This window comes from Leuresthes tenuis, unplaced genomic scaffold, assembly GCF_036924035.1.
Source record: "Leuresthes tenuis unplaced genomic scaffold, fLeuTen1.0.hap1 SCAF_1, whole genome shotgun sequence".
Classification (NCBI taxonomy): Eukaryota; Metazoa; Chordata; class Actinopteri; order Atheriniformes; family Atherinopsidae; genus Leuresthes; species Leuresthes tenuis.
Window position 1 is genome coordinate 20728323 of NW_027325355.1, and position 24407 is coordinate 20752729.

At 43.5% G+C, this 24407-nt stretch overlaps 1 protein-coding gene across 1 annotated transcript; it reads left to right on the forward strand.

Moving 5' to 3' along the window:
• The first annotated feature begins 1209 nt into the window (after nt 1-1209).
• On the forward strand, nt 1210-6158 carry LOC140293769 (zona pellucida sperm-binding protein 3-like). The gene is made up of 11 exons (XM_072379554.1): nt 1210-1626; nt 1725-1827; nt 2217-2335; nt 2407-2525; nt 3049-3152; nt 3793-3970; nt 4112-4229; nt 5019-5110; nt 5200-5294; nt 5724-5861; nt 6006-6158. The coding sequence occupies exons 1-11, from the start codon at nt 1210-1212 to the stop codon at nt 6128-6130; spliced, it is 1608 nt and encodes a 535-aa protein (XP_072235655.1). The 3' UTR covers nt 6131-6158.
• The last annotated feature ends 18249 nt before the right edge of the window (nt 6159-24407 follow it).

The following is a 24407-nucleotide window of genomic DNA, read 5'->3' on the forward strand; positions in this document are numbered from 1 at the left end:
CTGATCACCCTCTGTTAAAGTGGCTGTAACCTGGTGAATAATTTCCTGATGGTTACAATATTTGGGATTTCTGCACAATATTCAGCTTTTATATGAAAAAAAAAAGGTGAGGACATTTTATCTCCAAAGTTGCTTGGTTGTTTTTTTCATACATGGACAAATGTATCATTGCACAGCTTTAAATTTCATTGGAGTTGTTTTGTCAGACAGTTGTTTTGAATAGTTTATATAAAATCATGCACATCATGTTTGTTGGTTCAAATGTCAAAGCATTTGTGAATTTATTTTTTTTCTCTCAACCATGAGCATTCTGAAAGTTCAGTGCCAGATCAAGCACACTTCGGATATCGCCAGCATGTAGTAGGATTGTAAACTTTTTCTATCAAAACATTTAAGCAGACCCTAAAGCTCTCCAGTGCTGTCGTTATGAAATATCTCACCAGATTGATAACAGGTGGAAAAGAAAACAGGATACTTATGCTCATGTGTGTGATTGACGTGCCGACGGGCACAGGTCCCCTGTTTCCTGTTACATGTCACACACACACACACACACACACACATATATAGTTGGTGGTGGTGACATTTGCAAAGTCTCACAGTGGATGATCATAAATCTCAGTTTTACAAGTCACTCTTGCTGAACCCAGCAGACCGCTGACCGCATCGTCTTGACATTCTAGACTATGCTGCAAAAAAATCACCACGGGGTTCAAACTCACTGGGAGCTCTGATTGATTTGCCTCATGAGGGCAGTGAAAGCTGCTTACTGTTAGGGGCAGGCTCGCTTCCGTTTATGAAAGTCTTTGCTCATTGCCATCATGACAAGGGGAGATTAGGCAGATTTCAGTGTTTGCCTGGTCAACACTTAAAGAATGCAAAACAATTCCCCTCTTTCACCTTTTCCACACCAGAAAAAAAGTCATTATCAATATAAATGCAGGGTTGAGGCTTAGCAAACAAAAAAATTTTGACAATTGACGTGTGCAGTCAAACAGCCATCAAAATAAGTTGTGGTTTTGTTTAGTTAAAAGGAAGAGAGGGAAAGAAAGCTTTAGAGTTTGAATTCTCCAGGCTGGAATCCAATCAAGTCATTAGGAGTGGGTGGAGCCAGTGCAAAGTTCCCACATCTTAATTTTGGTTGAGAGAGGAAGGCTGCAGTGCTTTCTGATAACACCAAAAACTAAGGTTTTTGAGTGAAAAGTTGTAATGGGGTTCAGAGTGGCTGTTTTCCTAGGGTTTGTGCTTTTCCTCTCAGGTGGAAATCTTTGCTCAGCAGCACAAAACAGGTCAGTCTTGATCACCAATGAGACTCCCCACCAGATGCCACAAGACCAAGTGACAAGAAGCTCAGAGGTAGCAGCACATCGTCAATTAAATCAGTCGGAGCAAAGGCACCTGGTCTTGTCTCCTGCCACCTTCCAGCTCAGGATATACCATCTCAGGAAACCAGCTGACAAACAAAAACCACTCCACCCTTATGAGGAACAGAAACTGCGGAGCTTGCAGCCCAAACAGCTGAACTCTGACTGTCTTGATCAAAAGGAATCCATCCAAGCACGAGAGATGTTGAAACTGCCGATTCAAGGTCAAGATATGAACTTGCCTGTCAAGAAGAAATCCAAGGTAGCTTAGGAACACTATCTTTTTGACTGATTCACTGCCTATTTATCCACACGCACACACCATATGTTCTGTGTAAATCAATTAGACTGATGTTCTAGGTGCAGGTGAGGTTCAAGCAGCGGGTGCCTGTGCCAGCAGAAAGTGTGTCAGTTCGCTGTGAAGAAAGAAAGGTCACCATAGCGGTCAAACAGGACTTCCTAGGTAATAGCTGCCCATCAAGAGTTTGAATTGATCATTTGTGTGTTGTTTTTTCTGGAGTGGCACCAGCATAGGTCCATTTCCAATGCCTTCTGCTCTAATGGCTGTGGAAGCCTAAATTGGACCGGTGAAGATGGGACACAATGCTGATTACTGCAAATGGCTCAGGCTGTGGACTTGGCAATCAATATGTTTCCTCTTATTTCTTCACTCCGAGAAGGAGCCCGTTAGATGCTCGAACGCTGGCTTTACAGCAACGCATTAAGAAACCTTTGTATTTGTCCTGTGGCTGAACCTCAACTTGCTGTGAGGGTTATTGACTGAAGAAGGAAAAGAAATGGCCTGAGGTAATGGGTTTTCTTTAAGTTTTGCTTTTTCCTCTTTGTTCTTAGGAAATGGTCAGTTGATCCGACCAAGAGATTTGAGCTTAGGAGGATGCGCGGCAGTCGCAGCTGTTGACCGCATCCTACTGTTTCGGACAGAGCTACACAACTGTGGCAGCACAGTAATGGTGAGTCGCTGTCTCTTCAAGCACATCTAATGCCCAACATTCGAGGTTACTGAAACGGTATCTTTCTGCAGATGACTGAGGAGTCTCTCGTCTACTCATTTTCTCTGATGTACTCTCCAGCACCTATTGGCAACACCTCCATTTTAAAAACTAACCCTGCTGAGATGATGGTTCAGTGTCACTATGAAAGGTAAAGCCTCATTGTTTTGCATTGCCTCCCCATAGCTTAGCTTTGTGGCTAGCTCAAGTTATGAAAGCTCTTAAAAAGTATATATTAGCCACAATCAATGACAGATTTAAAGTGTTCTGTACTGAACTGAAAATCCTAATTCAACTGAACAATGCAGAAACCCTGTTACTGTACACCATGGTCACACTGTATTTACCTCTGGCTTCAATTGTGCTCCTTCTATACTGCAGCAGATAATTGCACATATCTGGTAAATATTCAAGTGTTGAGTTGGGTACTATTTGTAAAAATCCTCCTTGGATACTACTCCTTAGATGAAGCCTGTTTGAACAGGCACACACACACACACACACACACCTTGTGGCTTACAAGTTAATATTGTATAAACATAACAGTTTTAGTCCTTGAATCTACATTTATGAGTTTAGTCATCTGTGGCACTTCCACTCTTCTTTGTGAATGAAGCAATGCTTTTCTCCCTTAACGAGTGAAACCCCTGTGCTTCCTGTAATTCTCTTCACAGGAAGCATTACGTGAGCAGTGGCGCCATTAGGCCTACCTGGAAGACGTTTGCCTCCAAAATGCAAGCAGACCAGCGGCTGCACTTCTCCCTGCATCTTATGACAGGTGAGATGATGAACCTGGGGCTTCTATTCTTTTGATTTGCACACACCAGTCTGGCTAATTTCCCCAATGACAAAAGGCGTGATTGCAATCACTCAGGCTCTTGCTTGCAGACTTTGCCGTGACCGTTAAGGATGCTAAACAGGGATTTGATAAACAGGGGAGAAACTTGCATGGTGATGAGCTGAAATTGCATGCCTTCCAGGCTGCAGCTGACCCAACACAGGCACTGGCACAATGAAGTGATCAATGTACAGCAGATTATGATTTCTAATTAATTCCAAGCTGCGTAGTGCAGATTGTTCATTTCAAAAGTTGGTCTAACAGAGCCTCCTTCTGATTTGCTTACTGGATGAACTTGAATGGATATTATGAAAGTGTTTTTTTTTTTTTTGTTTTCTTTTTAAATGCATTTACTGGGTGCAGTCCCTCATTTGTGTTTCTTATCCAGGTTGATGATGCAGATACATTTGTAATTGATTTATTGCCTTATTTTTCTCTTGATGTGACTGTATCTATACCCCATTCTCTGCTGCAACCCTGACCATCTAACTTCCTCAGGCATTGTTTTAGTTTCATCTAATAAGACTGATGGTCCCAACATTACTGTTCCACTTACATCTTTTCTTGTGTATTTGATTAGAGGACTGGCAGTCACAGAGGCCTTCCAATGTCTACTCCCTGAGTGACGTGATACACATGGAGGCATCTGTTCTCCAGGGTCACCATGTTCCTCTGAGGGTCTTTGTGGACAGCTGCATGGCCACTGTGAACCCAGATCCCAGCTCTCAACCCAGATACCCCCTCATTAGAAACTATGGGTGAGAAACTGTGATTTGGATTTTTTTTTAATATACTTGAGTATAGCAGAAATGGATCGTATATATATAACAGCCAAGAGGTTGTATTTTGTCTGAGAACTTATTTCTCTGTTTATAAGTGTCCTTCGCTGTCATTTTAAGGTGTTTAACGGATTCTAAGCTGACAGGAGCCCAGTCTTACTTTACACAGAGGAACCAGGAGAATAAACTTCATTTCCAGTTCAGAACAATCAAGTTTGACCAAGATGACAGGAATGCAGTGAGTAAAGTTTGTATAAGATGTGTTTAGTTGGCACCTAATTCAAGATCTTTTGTGGTAGTCTGTAGAAAATGGGGTGAATAAATGCCCTCTGATGCCCCTTCCACCCGTGCAGAGCTTATTGGCTTGAAACTGGAAATGTTGGTGTCTAGCTGGAGCCAAGAAGAAGAAAAAAAAAAACAGGCAGCATCTTTCCAGATATAATATATTTGGGAGATTAAAGTGATTCCTGAAGAAGAGCTCTCTGTTTTCCTCTTCTTGATGTCCACCAGTTGTTTTCTCAGCGTGAGGTTTGTTCCCTGTTAGGACAACTACGACTTCTACGGAATTACAGCTAGCAATGTAGCCTATGCCGCATCACTTCACAGCCTAGTTGAGCTGCAAACCACTCAGTGGAAAATGCTCTTATTCACATTTCTTTTTAGCATATTATCAAAAAATCCTTTCATGTTCGTTTAGCTTGTGAATGCATCACCAGCTATTGTTTGCACACATGCTACCAAAGCCCACTCAAACATTATTTGCTCTCTCTGGATAAATCTCTTATTAAATTACAATATGATCAGTTTGCCAAACAGAGAATGTTCTCCCTGATGCAACAAGACACTCAAAATCCATCACAGCCTAAAATGGTAAATGGCAGTTCAGTAAAACGTGACTTAAGCTGGTGTCATGAGCACACTTTTTGTCTGAAACTGTTCCTTTTTCTTCCCATTAATGTATAAATAGATTTAGTCTGAACCCTATTGCTCAAAATAAATGAGTAAACATAATTTAACTTTCTCGTAGCTCTATATGACATGCCGCCTGAAAGCAACAACAGTGGATTTTCCCGTTGACTCGCAACACAAAGCCTGTTCGTTCTTGACCGAAGCTGAAAGGTTGGTGCACAAGTGTTCGTTTTTGTGAGGTTTTTCCTGTAAAGCTCTGCTCAGCCTATTTAACAAGACACATTTTCATCTCTGGACAGATGGGTGGCGTCAGGTGGAGACAATAACGTGTGTAGCTGCTGTGAGACCAGATGCAGTGGGAAGAGACAGAGAAGAAGCCTTGCAGCAGATGCTGGTATGGTTTATAGAAGCAGTAATACATGACACTCTGGGGTGGCTCCTAAGCATATGACACGCATCCAGAGGGGGAACTTTGATACTCTTTACAATGTTTGTTGGTGTAATTAACAAAATATTTCAGATGAATGAAAGGAATGTTTGAAATGACCTCAGTGTTTTTTATGAAAGGCATTAATTTTGAGCGCCCCCACAGCTAAATGTAATCAGCCCCAATCTAACAGAGGCTCCACTTGTATTTAGATGAGCTTACTTGTTTTCATTTGGCATTCATTGTGTTTATGAAGAGGATTGATTTTTATTTTTTTAGCTAATCCCTTTTGATTGTTTAACCAATCAGTCCTGTCCTGAAAGGTTGACTCAGCTGCCTAAATCCACTAAAGCTTTTTTCTTTTTTTTTCCCCTCCACCACATCATCTCTCAGAAGCTCTGCAGTGGGAGGGGATGGCAGCACTGGGCCCCATCCTGTTGGACAACAGTGTTCAGCACAAGGAGCTGACTGTGGTGGCTGACCTTCCTCTAGAACCAGTTCCTCAGCACCAGGCACAAGAAGGGACTCAAGCTGGTAGGGGATGCATTTATATTTAGTTCTCGCACATGCTTACCTTTCTGCTCGTCTCATTATTGCTAATCTTAACTGCTGTAACTAATGCTTCCTTTTTATTTGGATAATAATGTTTGTCTTTTTCTTTTCATGCTCCCTCCTCAGCCACGTATTCATCGACAGCCTTGCTGTGTGGAGCAGGTGCATCACTGGCTGCGGCGTTACTTTTCACGAGCACTGTCATTTGCAGCAGACTTCGCAAACCCACTGGGCATTCTGTTTGTACCTGATTAAAGACAATAAAACATTTATAACAAAGCTTTTCTCTCTCTTCTGAGCAGAGCTAAAGGTTTATTTTCCAGGTGGGTCCATGTGGGTGTGACTTTTGTATACACATAACTTTCTCATATTGAAGGAAAGTGCTCAAGGTATGAAATGACCTGAAGTGCAGGCCTCCATGCTGAATATGCACACAGATGATTTGTTTGGTTAATCTGTTTTTGGGAACCCGCAGCAAGTCTTCCCACTGCTCTGATTACTGGGAGATGATTCAATGCACATTATTATTGCAGGCGATGCCATGCAGTTCACCTGAGCTATGTGATAATGTTCCATCTTTATAACCTAAGAAGCAACGCCTCTGGCTCCACACAGATGTAGACCATAAAGTACCAACCCAGCAACAATGGTCATATTATAGATTCAGGCCATTTTCAGTGTCTCCCTTTAATTCACCCCCTCTAGCTTTCTGCTGGTAGTGAAGTATTCATGAAATGGGGCTCATCATGAACTGTTGCTCACAAGCCCAGGAAGACGAATTGACATAATTAAAAAGCCCATAAAGGCAAGAGCGGGGGCTTTTATTACAGTAATATGTGAAGGCCTTGGTTTAATGGGGTGTTTGTTCCTGTGTGCAGGGCTGACGGCTGTACTGGTTTACTGCCAGAGCAATGCTGACCTCCCTCCTGTCCCTGCCACACCAGAGGCTAATAAAAAGCCATACCTAATGATACACCAGCAGGAAGCGTGACAGCGACTAGCACGCAGATGCATAAGGATAGACAGAAACTCACAAGCCTCACCCATAAAAGGAATCATCCAGGGTATGAGGAAGACACGCGGTTCTCAGATAAAAAGGGAAAAGGTAAGACCAAGAAATTATTGGCCATTAGGTGCTGTATACTTGAGAAGGATAAAAGGGCTGGAAAGGATGCATGTTTTAAGAAAGCCCTTTACCTCCTTGTTCCATGAAATGGTGAATTTTTGACAGTATAAATGAACATCAATGGGTGCTTTTGGCCACCTGGGGGCAGTTAAATCAAGTGACACTTTTCACACTGAAATGTGTCATTACCTACAACTGTATGAGGAAAAACACATATCTGAATCAGTAGGACGGGTGCAGACTTTACCCTCTCAGCTCTCTTGTACCGTAATATTCAAATGTGTATCTTTAAAGGAAAACACACTGAAAAGCCAGTGAGTGTACTGATTACACATTATTAATGTGACTGGCTGTTTGGGAACATCTGATGAGCTCGATTTAAGATGAAAGTGACAACGTCTTTGTTGAGATTTGGACATTTCAGTCAGTAAAAACCAAAGCTGAAATCATAACAAAATTATTATGGAAACATTAATAATGCCACCACTTTTTAACTAGTTGAAAATATGGCAAAAACAGAGCTTTGATGTCCAGACCACATGTCACCCAGAAAGACATTTAAATCCCATTTGACACTCACTGGGATGTCTGATGTTTACCAATTTCTGGAGATCGAATACCAAATACCCACGTTATTAGCTTAAAAAGTTGACAGAGGGAACGTTTTAGCAAACTTTTACATATCTAGCACATATAGCAGAATAAGGCATTCATATCCATTCTTATTTGAGGTCTTTTAAGGTCTCCTCCAAGTTCAGAGGAAAACATTTGGTTCTTTCCTTTGGTCCACAGCCCAGAATATAACAGTTTCACAGTCGAAACATTTTCCTACAGAGACGCTGCTTTCAGTCTTGTTGCGTTATGACCTGGACCAATGTGTTGCCAGGTTCATGACAATGTGGATGTTTGATATCTCACTACATGATCATGAAAATGTTTGACATGTTAACACTTATGAGAAATAAGGAGGGGATGTCGGCGGTGTTAGTCAGCCGATTTCTCTGCTGGGGAGCCAGTTTGACACCCATCCAACACAGCGTCTTTTTTTTCTCTCACACGATTCCTTACTTCTCTACTTTTCCGTGGTTTGGCAATAAAAATACATGGTTGTGGCTTCAAATGAATATTTAGGTTAGTAGTTACACATTTAAACATTCAAGTGTTGCGGTTCCTGTCATTTCACTCTGCCACTCAGCCATGGGATACTTTGCCATCTCATCGCTTCTATCTTCAGACTGTGACACTCCTATGTTACGAAGATGAGGTCAAACTTACCTATTCCATGTTTTCCTGTGGGACTGAGCTCTTTTCTTTTAGACATTTGAGGCTGAAAAGCTGGCATAAAATGAAATGATCTTGATCTTTTATCATGGAAATGATGAAATTTACTAAACCAAAACAGTCTAGTTAAAGAAAACCAAACTAAAACTATGAATTGAAATATGCTCGCATGCTCTGCAGAGCCCATTTATATGTGGATTGGTCATTAACATTAACTCATTTCTTTATTCTTACAGTTATCTGACCCATTGTTTTGATAAGAATGTTGAAGCATTGAATTCCAAAAGTTAAAACTAAGGAGACAGTTGGAAGTCAATTAGCTACTTCCACCAGCAGGATAAAAAGTGGACCCACAAGTATGAATAAGTATGAATTTCTGCCATTTCACTGCTTATAATGTAACCTAAAGGATTTGCTGCTCCATTTCATTTTGGTAAATGCTGCATATCTTCTATTCGTATTTCACAGACATGAGGACATTTCCTGAGGGCACCAGGAAGAAATGTGTATTTTCCATTTAAAATAACTTGCCTGCCGCTTTAAGAGAAGCCAGCAGAGTGTAAAAAGTGTTAATGTCTTGTTCTTGCCGCAGAGGATAATCATCATCATCATCATCACCATCATCGTACTGGAGAAAGTCGCCGGCCCACAGATGTCTAACTGTTATAGCAGCATGAACCCAAGTTGACAAGCAAAATGGCAGTGAGTCCTGAATCAGCCATTTTCACGGACAGGATGTGTGACCCCCGAGGGCCCAAGCACACACACGTGTAAGCGCCAAGCTTTCAGCCTCATGCACACACTCGGACCATCAGAAGTAATGGTGTGTGTCCAGCGGCAAGCAGAGAGAGTCCTCTCATGTCTGGCAGATATCACGGCTGTAGATGGAGCGTGCTGGGGAATATTGTTCCACACCATTGGTATGCCGCAGACGTCCTCGCGTACCACACTGGTGATGACAGAAGTTGGTATTAATGCCAGACTTGTTGGTTGATGCTTTTGTCAAGAAAGTACAACATGTGGATTCCTCCTTGAGACAAGAAAACTGCAGGGGTAGTGGGGGGGTTCAGCAGGAAAGTGAATTTTGTGCTTTTTCAACCAAGACAGGCACGGGGGCCCATTATCAAAGAGACTGTGTTGAGTTATTAGTCTGAGCTTTTGAATTTCAAGGCAGACAACTGCATTTACAAGAGATGCTAACGTACAATATTCATCCTTTTCTTGAATATGAGTAAATATCAGAGTGAGATATATATATATATATGCCATGAATGCATGTTGTGTTCGTATACCTGTCATACAAACTACCTCCGTGTATCCGACTCTGGTTTGCAGAATGCACACTTACCCTGTCCAAGCCAATAATTAACCTCCTTAATTAAGAGAGAAAAAAAAGTTACTAAGGAAATGAATTTAATTAGCCTGATCTTAGCTCAGGAACATGTGCGCACCTTAAAACACACAACATGCACCCACATGCACACACAAAACAATTAAGCCCTTTTTATCCCAGCTAATGGCTTCAGTGACTCTGAGCCTTTCTCATTAAGACTATCAATAATATGCTGATTATGTGCATCCACTGGTCTCCTTTATCAGGACACAATGGGACGAGTGTGTGTCTCTGAGGTTTCAAGGGTGGGGCGGTCTGCTTTGCACGACCTTATCTGCTTAAATAGACATTTGGATTCTTTGGCTGAAGAAGGTAAAAGAGGCTTCACTTTGCTGTGTCTTTATTTTCAGCAGTTTATCTCATCAAAGAGCCCGTGCGTGTCTTTCACAGGGAGGAAATGCCTATGAAGTCGTGTTGCTGAAGGCTTTATAAAGCTGAGATAATAGACTGAGGAGTGAAGGTCGCTGTAGATCTGTCTGCTTGTCTGAATGTGTCCCACCAAACCCTCATGGCCCTAAATCTTGGCTGACTTCAGGCAGCTATACTTGTACTTTTGTGTAAATCCTGTTTTTATCAAAAGTCTGCATGTGTCAGTGCAGCAGTTTTGACTCAGTCATGACTGAGGAAGAATTATTTAATCGAACGTGGGAAACTCGAATGTGACGTCATTCAAACGTCTGCACCCGAATTCCGAGGCCAACGGAACGCAGCCTTGTTTTTTTTTGGTTACCCTTCATTTAACACAAATATGCAAATAAACATAACATATAAACTACATTTGTAGTTTAATCATAAATTAATCAATGTCAAATAAATCCAGCACCATGTGGATGCAGGACGAACAAGCAAATAAGATGGAACGCAGCTGAAACCACGAGCGGCGCAAACCTGTTACGTAACAGGCGAACGCGACCACAAGGGTTCATGTGAAGTGATTTAATCCGCAATAAAATATCTTGAATAAACTTTAAAATGTGCATAATATGCGTACTGGGCTTATTTTATCTGCCCTTTCTATTGTATTCATGTTTGAGTTGTGTAGCGTGCGTATTCACCATTTTCATATTTCTGTCGAAGCTGTCACCGTCAGTGTGATGGGTATAGCGGCAACGGTACTCCCTCTAATTTCTATATTAATATTTCAGAGAGTGCCTGGCAAGCACTCTGCCACGCTTCTTCGAGGAGCGAGGGTCTCCACGTGATTAAGGCTCCTCAGACAGCTTGAGTTAGTAGCCTGGGTGGTGAGGACCGATCCACCTTACGTCACCATTGGAGAAACCCCTCCTCGAAGTAGCGGGGTGACTGTTGACCACCGAGTCTGCCACGGTTCATCGAGGAGCGAGGGTCTCCACGTGACTAAGGCTCCTCAGACAGCTTGAGTTAGTAGCCTGGGTGGTGAGGACCGATCCACCTTACGTCACCATTGGAGAAACCCCTCCTCGATGGACCGTGGTAATTGGTGACAACCTCCTCATTGCTTGAGGATTTCTCCTCAATCGATGGGGAAGGCGGAGGTCAGCAGCAGCTGCACTCAATATTTACAAAAACAAAATGGCGCAACCACAGCGCACTTGGCTTTTCGTGCCACCATAGCTCAAGGTGCGACGCCGGGCAATGCTGTAAGGGCTTAGCCATCCGATCATACCGATCTCCCCGCGAGCAATTAATTAATCGCCAAACGATCAACAATGGCCCTAGCTTCACGAATATCACCTCAATGGAGCTAAGCAACAGTTACTCATAAACAAACACGTTCCAACCAAACATTGTCACTTTTCGGTTGGCTTTAGAAAAGAACTGCACTTGGTTAAGTGATTAGTAGTAATTAAAAGAAAAACTTTAGTAGTAGAAAACAAACGCGGTTCAGAATACATGACAATTAATTAGAAAAAAATCGTAATGTCATGGACGCCATTTTTCCCTTCACACGCAGTTATTCTAATGACCACTAGAGGTCTCTGCTTATGGTGAACACCCCATGGATACGTTATGTGAAGAAGCAAAGTATCTTCAAAGCCACGCTTGGTTATATTAATCCAGTTATACCAATATACCAATATCTTTCACTTTCATATCCCTGTCTTTCATTTTCAATGACTAACATTTACAATGAAGTGTAACAGACTGTACTGCGTTCATAAGTTTCGTATTCGCATGCCAAATGTCCTTCCAGAGTTGCCATATTGTAGGCAGTAAGTGCCGAGGATTCTGGGAGTGAAAGTAATAAAAAGGGGCGCGCAGGTTCCGAAAGTTAAACTCCAGTCCAGTCTCTCTTAATGTTTTTATTTTAAAGTGTACCATTGTATGAACCCATCAAGCTCAGTTACATTGGTGACAAAGGGGATGTTTTTATATGTTAAGACTTTTGACGGTCCCTGGAAGTTTTACTACAAATTTTCATCAGTTGCTTGCCGTGTGAGTTAGCGCGAAGTTAAGTTAGCATCACGCGGCGTGGAGACATGACCCTGTCAAGTTCAGTTGGTCTCTGTTTGGCGACTTCCATCTGCACGGATACAGATCCATACAGATAGATCTTCCCGCTCCGTTTGCTGGAGATGGAAGCCAGAGTTTCCTTGGCTGGGTGAGACAGCTGTCTGCAATGGACGGTATATGACGGCGACTACTGCAGTGAGCTAGCTAGGATTCTTCCAACCTGTCTGAGCAAGTCTGCGCTTCTGCTTGTGGAGGCATTCCCCGACTATGGAGATGTGGCGCAAAGAGAGGAGAAGTTTTCGACTCTTCCTCGCTGGCCTGAATCCAGCTCTGTAAGCTAAGTGCCTTGAATTTTGTGCCACTGACCTGGAATAAGCCTCAATTGCGGCAGAAAGATGTGAGGTGAGGCTCTTCAGACGGACTGTGTGAGTAATTATGGCGGCACAAAGGCCAGTGAGCGATAGTTACCTGTGCAGTCAGTGTCTATTGCAGATGGCCTACAAAAATCTAATCTGCGAACAAATTAATAGAGGAAATGTATCACAGGAGGATGGAAATAAAAAAAACTTTTTGGTCACTACAGGAAGCTGAGGGAGTGTTTCTGAAAGGAGAGAGCGGTGGTTTAGCTCCCTATTCGGTTGCCGATGCAGGGGCGCCAAGCCAGATCGTCCCAAGATGACTTCTGGTGCCATTCGTCAGACCGGCAGAGGTGGTGTCATCAAGGAGATTGCCAGGGGTAGGAGTCCCAGTCCAGGATGGTGTGCTCTGCATCAGGTCAAGCACAGTGAATGTGGAGTATGTTTCCTGCAACTGCAGCACGCCACTGAAGACAACCCCCAGTAGCTGGAGTTGAGGCCCAGACTCCAGCAAAGCCAGTGATGGGGCCCCAGCTGTATGACACTACTGAGCCAGCTGTTGAGGTGTGTAATGGACTGCCCTACCTCTTAAGTTAGGTGGTGGTGGTGGAAGGCACTGAAGTTTCCATTCTGGTTTATTCAGGAGCCTCTTTGTCATCAATTAGTGAACATTTCCGTATGTCAGTCCCTGCTCTGCGGATTTGTGTGGATTTCCGTGTGGTTAATGGACCCCTCTTCTGCAGGGCCGGCTCATGGATACCTTGGGCACCACAGTTGGACACATGGTTATTGCCCATGTAGTGACGACTGTGAAGAACGGAGTCACTGTAGCCCATCTATTTAACCCTTCGGGGGCAACTGTGGAGCAATGAAATGCAAGCAAGTGTAACTGGTTGAACACCGTATTCAGACCGGCAACCCCCCCCCCATCAAGCAGCGTGTGTATTGGGCATCTCCACAGAAGCAGACAGAGATCGAGCGGTAGGTGGCCAGATCGCTGGCCGATGGGCTTGTGGAGGTGAGCTGCTGATAGGTGTCTCCAGTAGTGCTTCTAAAGAAAAAAGGGGGCCAGTGGAGATTCTGTATTGACTATCCTTGCCTCAATGCAGTGACGATAAAGGACTCACCCACCGCCATGGGTCAACGATAGCCTGGACACACTGGCGGGCTCATCCTGGTTCAGCACCCTGGATTTTTCAAATGGGTACTAACAGCCTGGAGAGAACAGGGAGAAGTCAGCCTTCATGACAGGCAGGGGTCTGGATCAGTGCCGTGCCATGGGCCGGACTAATTCACTCGCCACCTTTCAGCGCATTATGGCGCTTGTTCTGCGGGGCTTGCCCTGCAGCACCTGCATGGTGTATTTAGACGATGCATTTTACAGCTGCACACTTGAACACCATTCTTCACTTGGAGGAGGTCTTAACTAGAATACAGGGTGCGGGCCTGAAGCTCAACCCCAGGAAATTTCACTTATATCCAGAGATCTTGTCGTCTTCTTTGGCCACGTTGTCTCCAGAATGGGACTCCAGCCAGGTCCACGTAACTCAGGCAAGGCTGGCCAATCCCTCACACTCCTTCTGAGGTGAGGGCTTTTGTGGATCTCAGCACATACTACATACAGTTTGTGCGTGATTTTTCGAGGCATGCTGCACCGCTAAACCACCTGGCTGAAGTAATCTAATGAAATAAGCAGCAAATATGCGCTCAGAGATGAAGGTGGTGGAGTGTTGGCTCTGCCTGAGCTGTGGTGCACGCTCCTCAGCTAAGCTGCACTTTATTATTTTAGAAGCTGTTACTTTATTAATTGATATGGATCAATGTATACATCTTATTAGATTATACATTATCAGTTCTTTTTATGTTTGCCTTTTGGTTGACAGCACACGGGGAGAAAGGAAGATGGAGAGAAAGACGAGAAGTCTACGGAAAAAGAAAGCAGGATAGACCAGGTGAGAAGGTGGACAGAAAGATGGCATAATGCCCTCATTTACCACAAAGATTTGAAGTGACAAAGCACCAGACTGAAATATTGGTTTCAGTCATTATATGAATTAAGGGAGATCATAGTTGAGTAAATTCTGATTTTTAGGTGGGGCAGAGATTGAGGAGCAGAATGCCAGCAAAGAAGAGATGGTGAGGATGAAGAGGCAGAGAAAAGTAAAACTTAAGGTAAAGACAGACAAGAGTCAGACGAGAGACAGGAGGGATATTTAAGATTTCATTAAAAAAAAACAAAATTTAAATGTAAACATCAGTAGCCTAATTTTCTGTTTTACCTACAACAGTTATGCAGTTGCGGTAATACTGGGTTCAGCGTGTTGCGTAAATGCAGCCGGTCTTTACAATGAGAAATGTGATCTGAGTAATGGGGGCCTGTGCCCCAGTAGAACTTTATATCTAGCAACGCCCCTGGAACACAACACCAGACCAGGGATACCTGCTGAGAAAGAGAAGCACAAGGACAACATCAAACGTACACGGGGAGTAAAAGAGAGCTGAGTGAGGAGAGGTGCATCATGGGAGGTCCCCCAGCAGTCTAAGCTTATGCTTCTCTGTAACGTCGTCGTTACGCTCTGCAGTTCACCATGCCGCTGTGTGTTTGTGTGGTTTCAGGGGTTCTAGCCGAATCCTTGCTTTTTCTTTTAGTCACAGTTAACACCAGTAAACGGACAGCCGAGGTGGAGCAGATGTATTTGCAGTTGGAGCTCATCAATATTGAAGAACAAATGCTTAAATTGCAAATGTTGAAGCGCAGGCGACAGCGAAGACGTTTGCGGGGGTGGTCTGTGCGACCGACCGAGGCTGGGAACGGGGGAATTTACAACACTGGTTCACCCACTGAGGGACCCAGATGAACAAATACACTTTCGAATGTCAACGGTACGATTTGACAAGCTTATTCGCCATGTACAGCCATTAAGACCGGAAAAAGCAGCTGCCAGAAGTTACGTTCTGAGCGGACCAATCACAGCCCTTACAGTCCGCGTCAACGCGACATGTAGTTAGGATTTTTTGGAGGCTATGGCTTAGAGGTCCACATCGACACTGTAGCTACAGAGAAGCATAAACTACACCTAAGCCTATAGCAGCTTAACTATGCGATGTTTCAGAGTCACCTGGGCCACTCCTAACTAGAAGCTTTATCAAAAAGGAACGTTTTAAGCCCAGTGTTAAAGGTAGAGAGGGTGTCTCCTTCTTGAACCCAAACTGGGAGCTGGTTCCATAGAGAAGGGCCTGATAACTGAAGGCTCTGCCTCCCATTCTGCTTTTAGAAACTCTGGGAACCACAAGGAAACCTGCAGCCTGAGAGCAAAGTGCTCTGTTGCGAAAATATCCAACTGAGATATTTGAGGTATGAGGAGCTCGGTCACTAAGAGCTTTATATGTGAGGAGCAGAATGTTAAATTCTATTCTGAATTTAACAGGGAGCCAATGAAGCGAACATCTCCTGTTAGTTCTCATCAGAACTCTGGCTGCAGCGTTTTGGATCAGCTGGAGACTGTCAGAGAATTTATGGGACAGCCCAAGCCTGTTTGACATGTGAGTCAAAGGACACACATGTCTTTGAGACACACTTGTAGTCAAACCAACTGATTGGTTTCATCTGGTTCCACTGATAATTCTCGCTGATTATCATCAGCATAGCAAAGGACATTTTCACCTGTGTTCTGTGCACACAGCGATCTGCGCCGCAGAGCAGACCAACATGCAAACAAGGGAGTGTGTTACAGCTTATTCACTGAAAAACGTTTGCAGGTTTTATTCGTGTCTTAGAGCTTTAGTGCGGTGGAAAAAGCAGAGTCTCAATGCTCTGCTTTCACTGCTTTATTGTCACAATTGGAGCAGCCTCATTCTGGAGCTTCCTGACCACCGCGGCTCCCAATTAGTACTGCGTCTTCTCATCTGTGTCTCACTCAGCAGCAGAAACAGGAGAAAGTGCTCCATGGAACTCCATCCCCTCGAAATCTGCAAATGTTACATATTTCAACAGGGTTTTAGTTTGTGTTCGTTAGATATTCTAACGACCACTAGAGGTCGCACGTTCTTTGAACGCAGTTCAACCATTTGTGAATAATCTTCCTTAGTGTTGAATATGGACTCCAAATTGTTAGGAGTTGGCCTTATAACCCTTCCCAGATTGACGGGCAGTTTTTCAGACTTCATTGCTGAAGTCTCTCCTCATTGCTACTGTGCCAGTGGGGTTGAAGTCGGGTGAAGAAGTGGGCTGCGTCATTATCCAGTTATCTTCAAGGACTTTGCCGTCCAATCAGCAGTGGAGTACTCTGAGGTAAGATGCATGAAGTCTTCTTAAAAGCTGCAAACTGTGTGCTTATGTTGATTCTTGTTTAATGGTTAATATTCAAAATACCTCGCGTATACTCCTTCTATGGTAAATCTTTTAAAATTTTTCTGATGTGCACACCCCCGTGCCCCTTTTCACCCTATATGCTGAGATGTGACTGCTTGTGTGTCTGACACCGAGATAGTAAATAAGATAGACAGGCATCTGTCACACAGGCAGGAAGGTAATGGGTCTGGGCTTTGACCTTCAGTCTCTTCCTGTTGTAACAGACACTGGGGTCCCTCCCAGAGGAGGAGAGAGGAAAGCGGTGGCTTGACCTGCAGAGCCACACCTTCACTCCCTTCCCATAAAGCATCCCCACATCCCTGACAGGGGCTGCCACGCTCCCTCTGATCTCAACTGTCTATTGTGAGATTTGTTTTTCATCTAAGTTCTGAGGGTCTCTTGTGGCCACCTATGGAGCTGGCGGACAGACCTTTGTATGGTTCCCAGCCTCCTTTTTTCAACTCTTAACTGAATGTGAGACAATTGAGTCTTACTGAATTGTGAAAGACGACTTGGAAAGAACTGACTTCATGCATCCTGGGAATCATTGAACTGCAGAGCTTGGCAGTAATGTTGTAGCGAAACGTTCGACTGATTCTAAAACATATTAATCGTGTTTCGCTAAAACTTTTTCTAATATATGAAGAGTCTTTATAAACCATGTTCCAAAATAAGCGATACAACCACAACCTTTCAGATGAAGAAAGTGAGAAAACACGCTGGGACTGCAGGCCCGGCCAAATTCACACCTCAACTTTTCTTTGTTTTACTTCTGATCCATGAATATATTCTTCATAACAAACTGAATGAACACAGCCTCAGTGACCAAACTAGATGTTCGATCCGTCAGTGGAAGATATCCACTTCAGCCCTCTCTTTCTTAGATAAGCTCATGCCCAGAGAGGCCAGACTTTTTTTCTCGTTGTCCTTTGCATAGTGCGTTTCAAGCTTGATTCTAGTGCATCCAACAATAAGCCGTGTTCAGGAACAATGGCTTCCAGATGTGTTTCTGTGCCCATGCTGTGATTTTTCTCTAAAGAACAGCTTGAAGATTGCAGCCTTTGAGTGTTACTTGTAAGCTTCATCTCTAATGTGCAGTGATTTATTTCTCCAAATTTCCCTAGTCTTTTGATGAATGTACGAGATGATCAAATTCCTGAATCCTTTGCAAGTTTACATTAAAAGAAAGTGTTATTTGCCCACAGTCTCTGAGGAGTAAACAGACCCACATCTTCACTTGTGAAACTTTCAGCCTCTTTGTGGTAAATTGTCACTCTGTTTTCTAGCCTCGGTCAGAGAGAATATGAGTCGTTGTACAAGTGATTCTTGCATATGTTCACCATACTGCAGCAGGATTCAAAAGAATGAGATCTTCTGAACATTAAGTGAACAGGGAGCTATGAATAAGCTAGTTCCACCCACCACTGGTCTGCTCTGTCTCTGCCAAACAGTGAGCAGTCCAGCCATGCATCTTTGAACCAGAGAGGCATCCTCAAGAAGCAGAAGGAATTATTACAACGTCTTATGCATGCGAGTGTGTCGTGATGCTAATATATTCACTTTCTATGCTTTCAACAACCTGGGAGCTGCTGGCTCCGGGAGCTGTCTCAGAGCTGTTAGCTAGCCCGACCCTACCAGAGGTCGTCTGGCTCCTGGGCTTGGTGTCACGCAGCAGAAGCAAGGCTGAGTCAGAAGCTGCAGCGCTCTGAGCCATGTGTCGCCACAGAAGCCGCTACTTTAGCCCAGGGACTAACCCAGATCCCATGCCTACCTAGTTCTGTGCCCTCAGAGTAAGAGGCTTCTGCACTGAGAGAGCTTCCTGCTGGCTTGCGGCCCAAGTGAGGGTTTACTTTCCTGGCTCTGGTTCGTCCAAACAGTCCATGTAGAACATACATGCTGTCCGACCTCACCTGTCTGAGGCTGTCGGTGGAGCTCTGCACATTCAAGTAGAGATCCTATGATTGGCTGATTTAGCTCATTTTGTGTATTGTAACAAATGAAAATGCTCATTTAAACAATGTTAAAATCTTGGTTTTCAGTGGAGCAGCATATATCGAAAGTACATAAAGCTACAAATCTGAGCTACGTGTAGATCTTAGGATGTCAGCGTTCAATGATCTACTCCTGTACGGTTATTTTAGAGCTGGAGCAGAAAGGATAACTTTACTGAATCCTTTTCTTCAACTTTCCTTTCTGTTGTTCCAAAACAACTCTCTTCTTATGCGTGTTCGGCACATTGGATAAATGCAACGGCTCCCAAAAATGAAAATGAAGTGTTTCTTGGAGGTGAGTGCTTCCATCAGCTGTGCCAACAGACCCAAACACCCACCATCTGAGACATATAAATCACCCTGCTGGGAAGCATCTGCACCAGGGAAGTTAACACGGATGTGGCTTACATCAGAGCAGATGTCTTTTCTGACTGAAATAACATCAGAACCATCCAATAGCGAACCTAACACCTTCCTTTTAACCACCAGGAGGATAACCACAACAAAAGGGTCCCTTTCCGTTTATTCCCACTTCAGATGTGGGTCTTTTTTAAGCAGACAATGGATGAAAAATATTCTTGCCTTTGTGTTTGATGTGGGCTTACTTCTGCTGTGCTTTAATGGGGAATGTGCTTAGCAGTGTTTGATCGCTGCTCTCAGGTGCACAGCATAGGAACGAGGCCACAGACAAAGGGATATGAACATTTAGGAACTCGCACCTCTCATTTATGGATTGTAATATACGCACATTTGTCCTGTGGACCGTGACCTTTAATCCTGATTGGCACACTGAAAGTGGAAGAAAACACGGCACCCAAACAAACTGGTTTATCATACAAAGTGTGCTAGGAGCCATCAACCTGAATAAATAAATCCCCCTTATCTCACAACGCGAAACTGGATAAGCGCTCCCCCCGGGTCTGGATGGAGGAAGCTGTCAGCGCCTCTATTTTGGTTTGCCTTTGCCTCATACAGAGACAGAATCCTGTTTTTCCCGTCCAATCCATCCTCCTGGTTTTCCCTCCCCGGAGAGTCATTTCCCTCCATGTGCATGAGACACGTGTCCCACCTCGCCACTCAGAGATGATCCCTTCTTCCTGCTTATCTTCTGCATCAGGCCTATATCTTTCAGCAGTGCTGTAGAATCCAGGTTTGAAAGGAGGGGGAAAGAGGATTTTCCAGCTTTCAAACCTGTCTGTGAGATATATTTGCCATTACTCAGCTCTAAACCATTGAACTTCCTGTATCACACCCTCTTTTTTTTCTGTTTTGACACCTGTAGCTGCCACAAACAGGAGACCTTGCTTTTTTCTTTTTTTTCCTGCGCAGGAACCCAGATCATTTAGGCAGTTTTGAAGGAACTAGGGTTTAAATTCTTTTTATCAGTAGATACCTTAAAAAGATGCAGTGCTAATAAACAGTTCATTCAGACATCTTCGACTTATATAGTGTTGACGTGATTTGTATTCCACACAGACCAGGACCTATTTGTGAGGAATAATCAGACTCTGCTTTGATGATGTGTGCTTCCATGAAGTTTCTACTTCTTTTTTCCCCCTCATTCACTGAAAGAACAAAGAAAAACAACAAAAAGCTCACAAAAGGGAGGCTCTGTTGAAGAGCAACATTGCCACCTGCAGCCCAGCGAAACAGCAGATGTGCTCAGTCAAACACAGATAAGGTATTTCTAAAGATGCATTAGGAGGATTCTTTTTCCATTGTGGATTTTCTTCACTGTGTGCTTTTTTACATCTACATTTAAAACTCCACGGTCTAACCAGCTCTGAAAGAAATCCACCCAGCTCCTGGGACCATTTAAATAGTAACAGAAGAGGACTGCCAATGCCTCAAGGTGAATGTTTTGGTTGTTGTGCTGTTTTCCTTGGATGATAACACGTCTTTATCCCTGTGGAATGGGCTCTTATTGGGTGCTTTTCAATATGGCGTTCCATTCACTGCTCTGCAGTCCTGTGGCAGTCGAGCTTGTGAGCTGTGTGTATTCTGTTGGTTTTTTTAAGTCTATTTTGAGAAATTACAGATGATGTAAAAGATTTTTACAGCTGTACTCTATATGGATCTCAGATCCAGACTGTTTCATAGCCTCAGATCAAAAGCACTACTTCTGTGTAGAAACCCAGATGATTCAGTTGTTCAGCCAAAAGCTGTAAGCTTGCATCTGAGAGTTTAACAATCTGTACGACCTGAAGCTCCCTCTGCTCAGACCCCTGTCTCCTGAGGACGTTGTAATGCAGTGGTAGAAAGAAACAACATGCATTTGTAGCTACTGTTCTTTGCACTCCTTTTATTTGACAGCTTTAGTTACCAGATGCTTTTAAGATGAAGATACATCTGATACATTTTTTTTTACCTTCCACCACAGTGTGTCTGAAACATTTTTGCAGCTTAGTAGAGATCTTGTTTTCCTGGTCCTTGTGCAGAGGTCAGAACTTCTGGGTTTCGACATTTTTCAGAGTGTTTTCTTTCCACTTTAAAAAGCCCATCCCAGTCTTGTAATGTGCCTGCACTGTGAACTTTTTCAGCCCCTGCAAATGCACACACTTTATTCATGTCAGTTACAGTATGTCCACTAGATGGAGACATCGAGCCATTATCGGAGTTGAGGCGAGTCAGCGGATGACAGCTTTTGTGCTCCTATTAAAGACATTTCAGAAGAATAGTTAACTCGGAGCTTTTTTAATATCTGTATATGAATATTGCATATTTTTATTGGCAGAAAACTAACTGAACCTTTACTTCTTGATTAAATATTTGGAAATAACAACCATATTATTGGTATCTTATTCAGCGTATTTCTTGAGTGTGGGCAGACCACGTACGACTGTCTCTTTGTTACCTCGATTAAAGTTGCACAGAACTGTGTCTACGGCCCAGAGGTCAAGACAAGGGTGTGTTGGTAAGGTATCTAATTGATTTATCCCTTGGCACACAACTTGTGCACAAACACACTCACACACTTGCTGTACTTCCACCCACTCTCATCCACAAATACATTTCCAGTGCAGATCACACAGCAAATAAATCACCATGGTTACAGTAATGTAATAATTGCGGTACTTGAAGGAGGTTTTGACTGATGCTGTTTGCAGGGCCACTTAGAAATCAACGATTACAGAGGAAGTAATGCAATATGCTTCTCATTTAGCGGCAGAATGAGTTATGAATGGTTGCTTGATCCACTGACCAGGATGTGTGTGCTTCACTTGTTCTGAGGACTCCGTTTCAGTGTTACTGTATATGTGCGTCATGTCATCAAAAGACTTTCCTTGAGAGACTCGGCTGAGAAATGAAGTGAAATTCAGATATATCGCTGGTAATTCTCAGTTCATGATCTCATTTGAGCTTAGGCCAAAGCTAACGACAGAGTAACCATCTGCACAACAGAAATAACTGTCATCCTAATTCAAGTAAGTAACTGGACGCTTAATTAAGTTCTGTTAGTTGAATTTTTACCTGTAAATAGTGGTTCAGTTTTTCATATTTAGCAGTTACAGTAAATCAGGACAGATTAACTACTTGAGGACTGTGTTTATACTACAACACGAGGGATTCTCCCTGTACCCATAGCCTCCCTGTCACACCTCCATATTGTCACCCTGCACCTCTGTCATGGATCTTAACTCAGACTCACCAAGCTCTCCCCCCACATCGGGACACACTGAGACCTCCTCTGCCTCCTGCTCCAGCCTATGTGTCCCACTACAGTTTGCTTATCGTCCTGGACTTTCTGAAGATGCTGTCTACCTGCTTCAGCAAGCAGGCAGCTCGGTGAGAATCCCATTCTTTGGTTCCTCCAGTGCTTTTAATACTACACAACCTGCACTGCTGTGTAAGACACTCCAGAAAATACAGATGGATACTTCCACAACCACAAACGGACCACAGTTTGTGAAACTGAAAGATTACAGGTCTGAGAGGGAGGTCAGCAGCCCAGGACCACCACAGAGGACTGTTCTCCCACTGTTTCTCTTCACTCTGTACACCTCAGACGTCCAGTACAGCTCAGAAAACTGTCATCCCCAAAAATACTTGGATGACTGTGCAGTTATTGGCTGTATCAGTGATGAGTGATCAGTTAGGTGGGAGTGGGGCGTTGTTGTCTATACGCAGTCGCTGAGATCTGCGTCTTTGTGCTACAGGGAGGGGCTGCCTACTCTTCATTGAGGCGTTGAAGTGGCCCAGTAACCTGCTGGGGCAGTGCTGCAGCAGAAGCATCAATATCTCAACCCGATAGGTCGCCTGGAGATGAGTCGTTATCCTCTCTCACATGTAAGGAAACGCATAAACACAAACATTTTTTTCTCACTCTTACATCAGCCGGTCTTGATGTAGTAAGTCGACGATAAAATAGCACGTTATCTCAAGGAAAATCCAAAGCCCCATCCAATTTCTCATTTTACAAATATTCCAACATCATTACAGCTCATCACAGGGCAAATTTTTTAATTGTTTCTTATTTCAAACCCAACTCCGCTCAGTGTTTACGAGGCTTTACAGAAAAGAGAGACGCCGCGTGTCTGTGTGTGAGAATAATTAACTGGCTTCTCTGTGATCAGTAATGCATTATTGAATATTTCAAAGGAGTTTCAATCCTTTGGGCTAAGTGACTGCCAAGTGGGGATGACGGGGCCAGTTTGGCTGTGATGAAGGGCGGTTCAGCCATTAAGAAGTCTGGGCCAGCTCGATGGCCTTGCTTGAACCTGAAGCTCATGAATAATAAAAATTCCTCTACTGTATTTGGGAGCACTTTGAACTGTAGTGGGAGGAAGCTGGTGATGCTCATTGATTTTTGGACGAGTGATTTCAGGGAACAGGTCAATTCAGTTTCAACAGTGAACATCGGCTTACAGAAAATAGACGATTTATTGCAATCATTCCTGATGGGAAAGAAGAGTCAGGGTCTTGTCTGCTACCACACTCCACACGCTGCAACCTTGACAAGAGAAAAGCTGGGTTGTCATGGTAATATGTTATTTCTCTTGACATTTTCAAGTCTTTTTATCTCTCACAATTACAGCAAGTATGTTTTCTTCTCTGAAATGCCACTGCCCATTATTGGATTTACGCTGTTGTGGGATGGCATCCCATCATGGTGTGGGTTTTGTTTTACTTTGAAGTCCCCTGTTCTTTCACATTTCAGTCGGCTTTATGTTCACATCCTTTGTTACTGGGAAAGCTTTTTTCCCTTATGCATTTCGCTTGCTGTGTTCTGATTGCTAAGTAGTTTCCTGTGAAGTCAATTGCACTGAGTATTCAGCCATGTTAAGTATTGGGGGGGGGGGAACAGAGTGATAAACAGTGAAAAAAACGTTTAGTCTTAGTGCCGTTTTCATCTTTTTGTAATATATTTGGGAAAACAAGCTATTGCTGACATTGAAATCTCCCTGTTGGTCAGCTAAGCTAAGGTTGGTTTAGCACTTGCTCACTTGTGGAACTAACTGACTCTGCTAACTAACTAACTGACTCTTAGAGTTCGAGGCTTGAATGACGAAAGCAGCACTAACAGGTAATTGGGTGACCAGCACCTTTCTGTTGTGGACGTTATGCTGTCTGCTGGTGACGCTGCAGGGTTTCATGAA

What these genes read in the sequence shown, in the direction of transcription:
- LOC140293769 (XM_072379554.1), top strand. Translation starts at nt 1,210, where the DNA reads ATGGGGTTCAGAGTGGCTGTTTTCCTAGGGTTTGTGCTTTTCCTCTCA. An exon ending in CTCCCTGCATCTTATGACAG is followed by an intron (nt 3,153 to 3,792) that starts GTGAGATGATGA and finishes GTATTTGATTAG; the next exon opens with AGGACTGGCAGTCACAGAGG. An exon ending in TTCTTGACCGAAGCTGAAAG is followed by an intron (nt 5,111 to 5,199) that starts GTTGGTGCACAA and finishes ATCTCTGGACAG; the next exon opens with ATGGGTGGCGTCAGGTGGAG.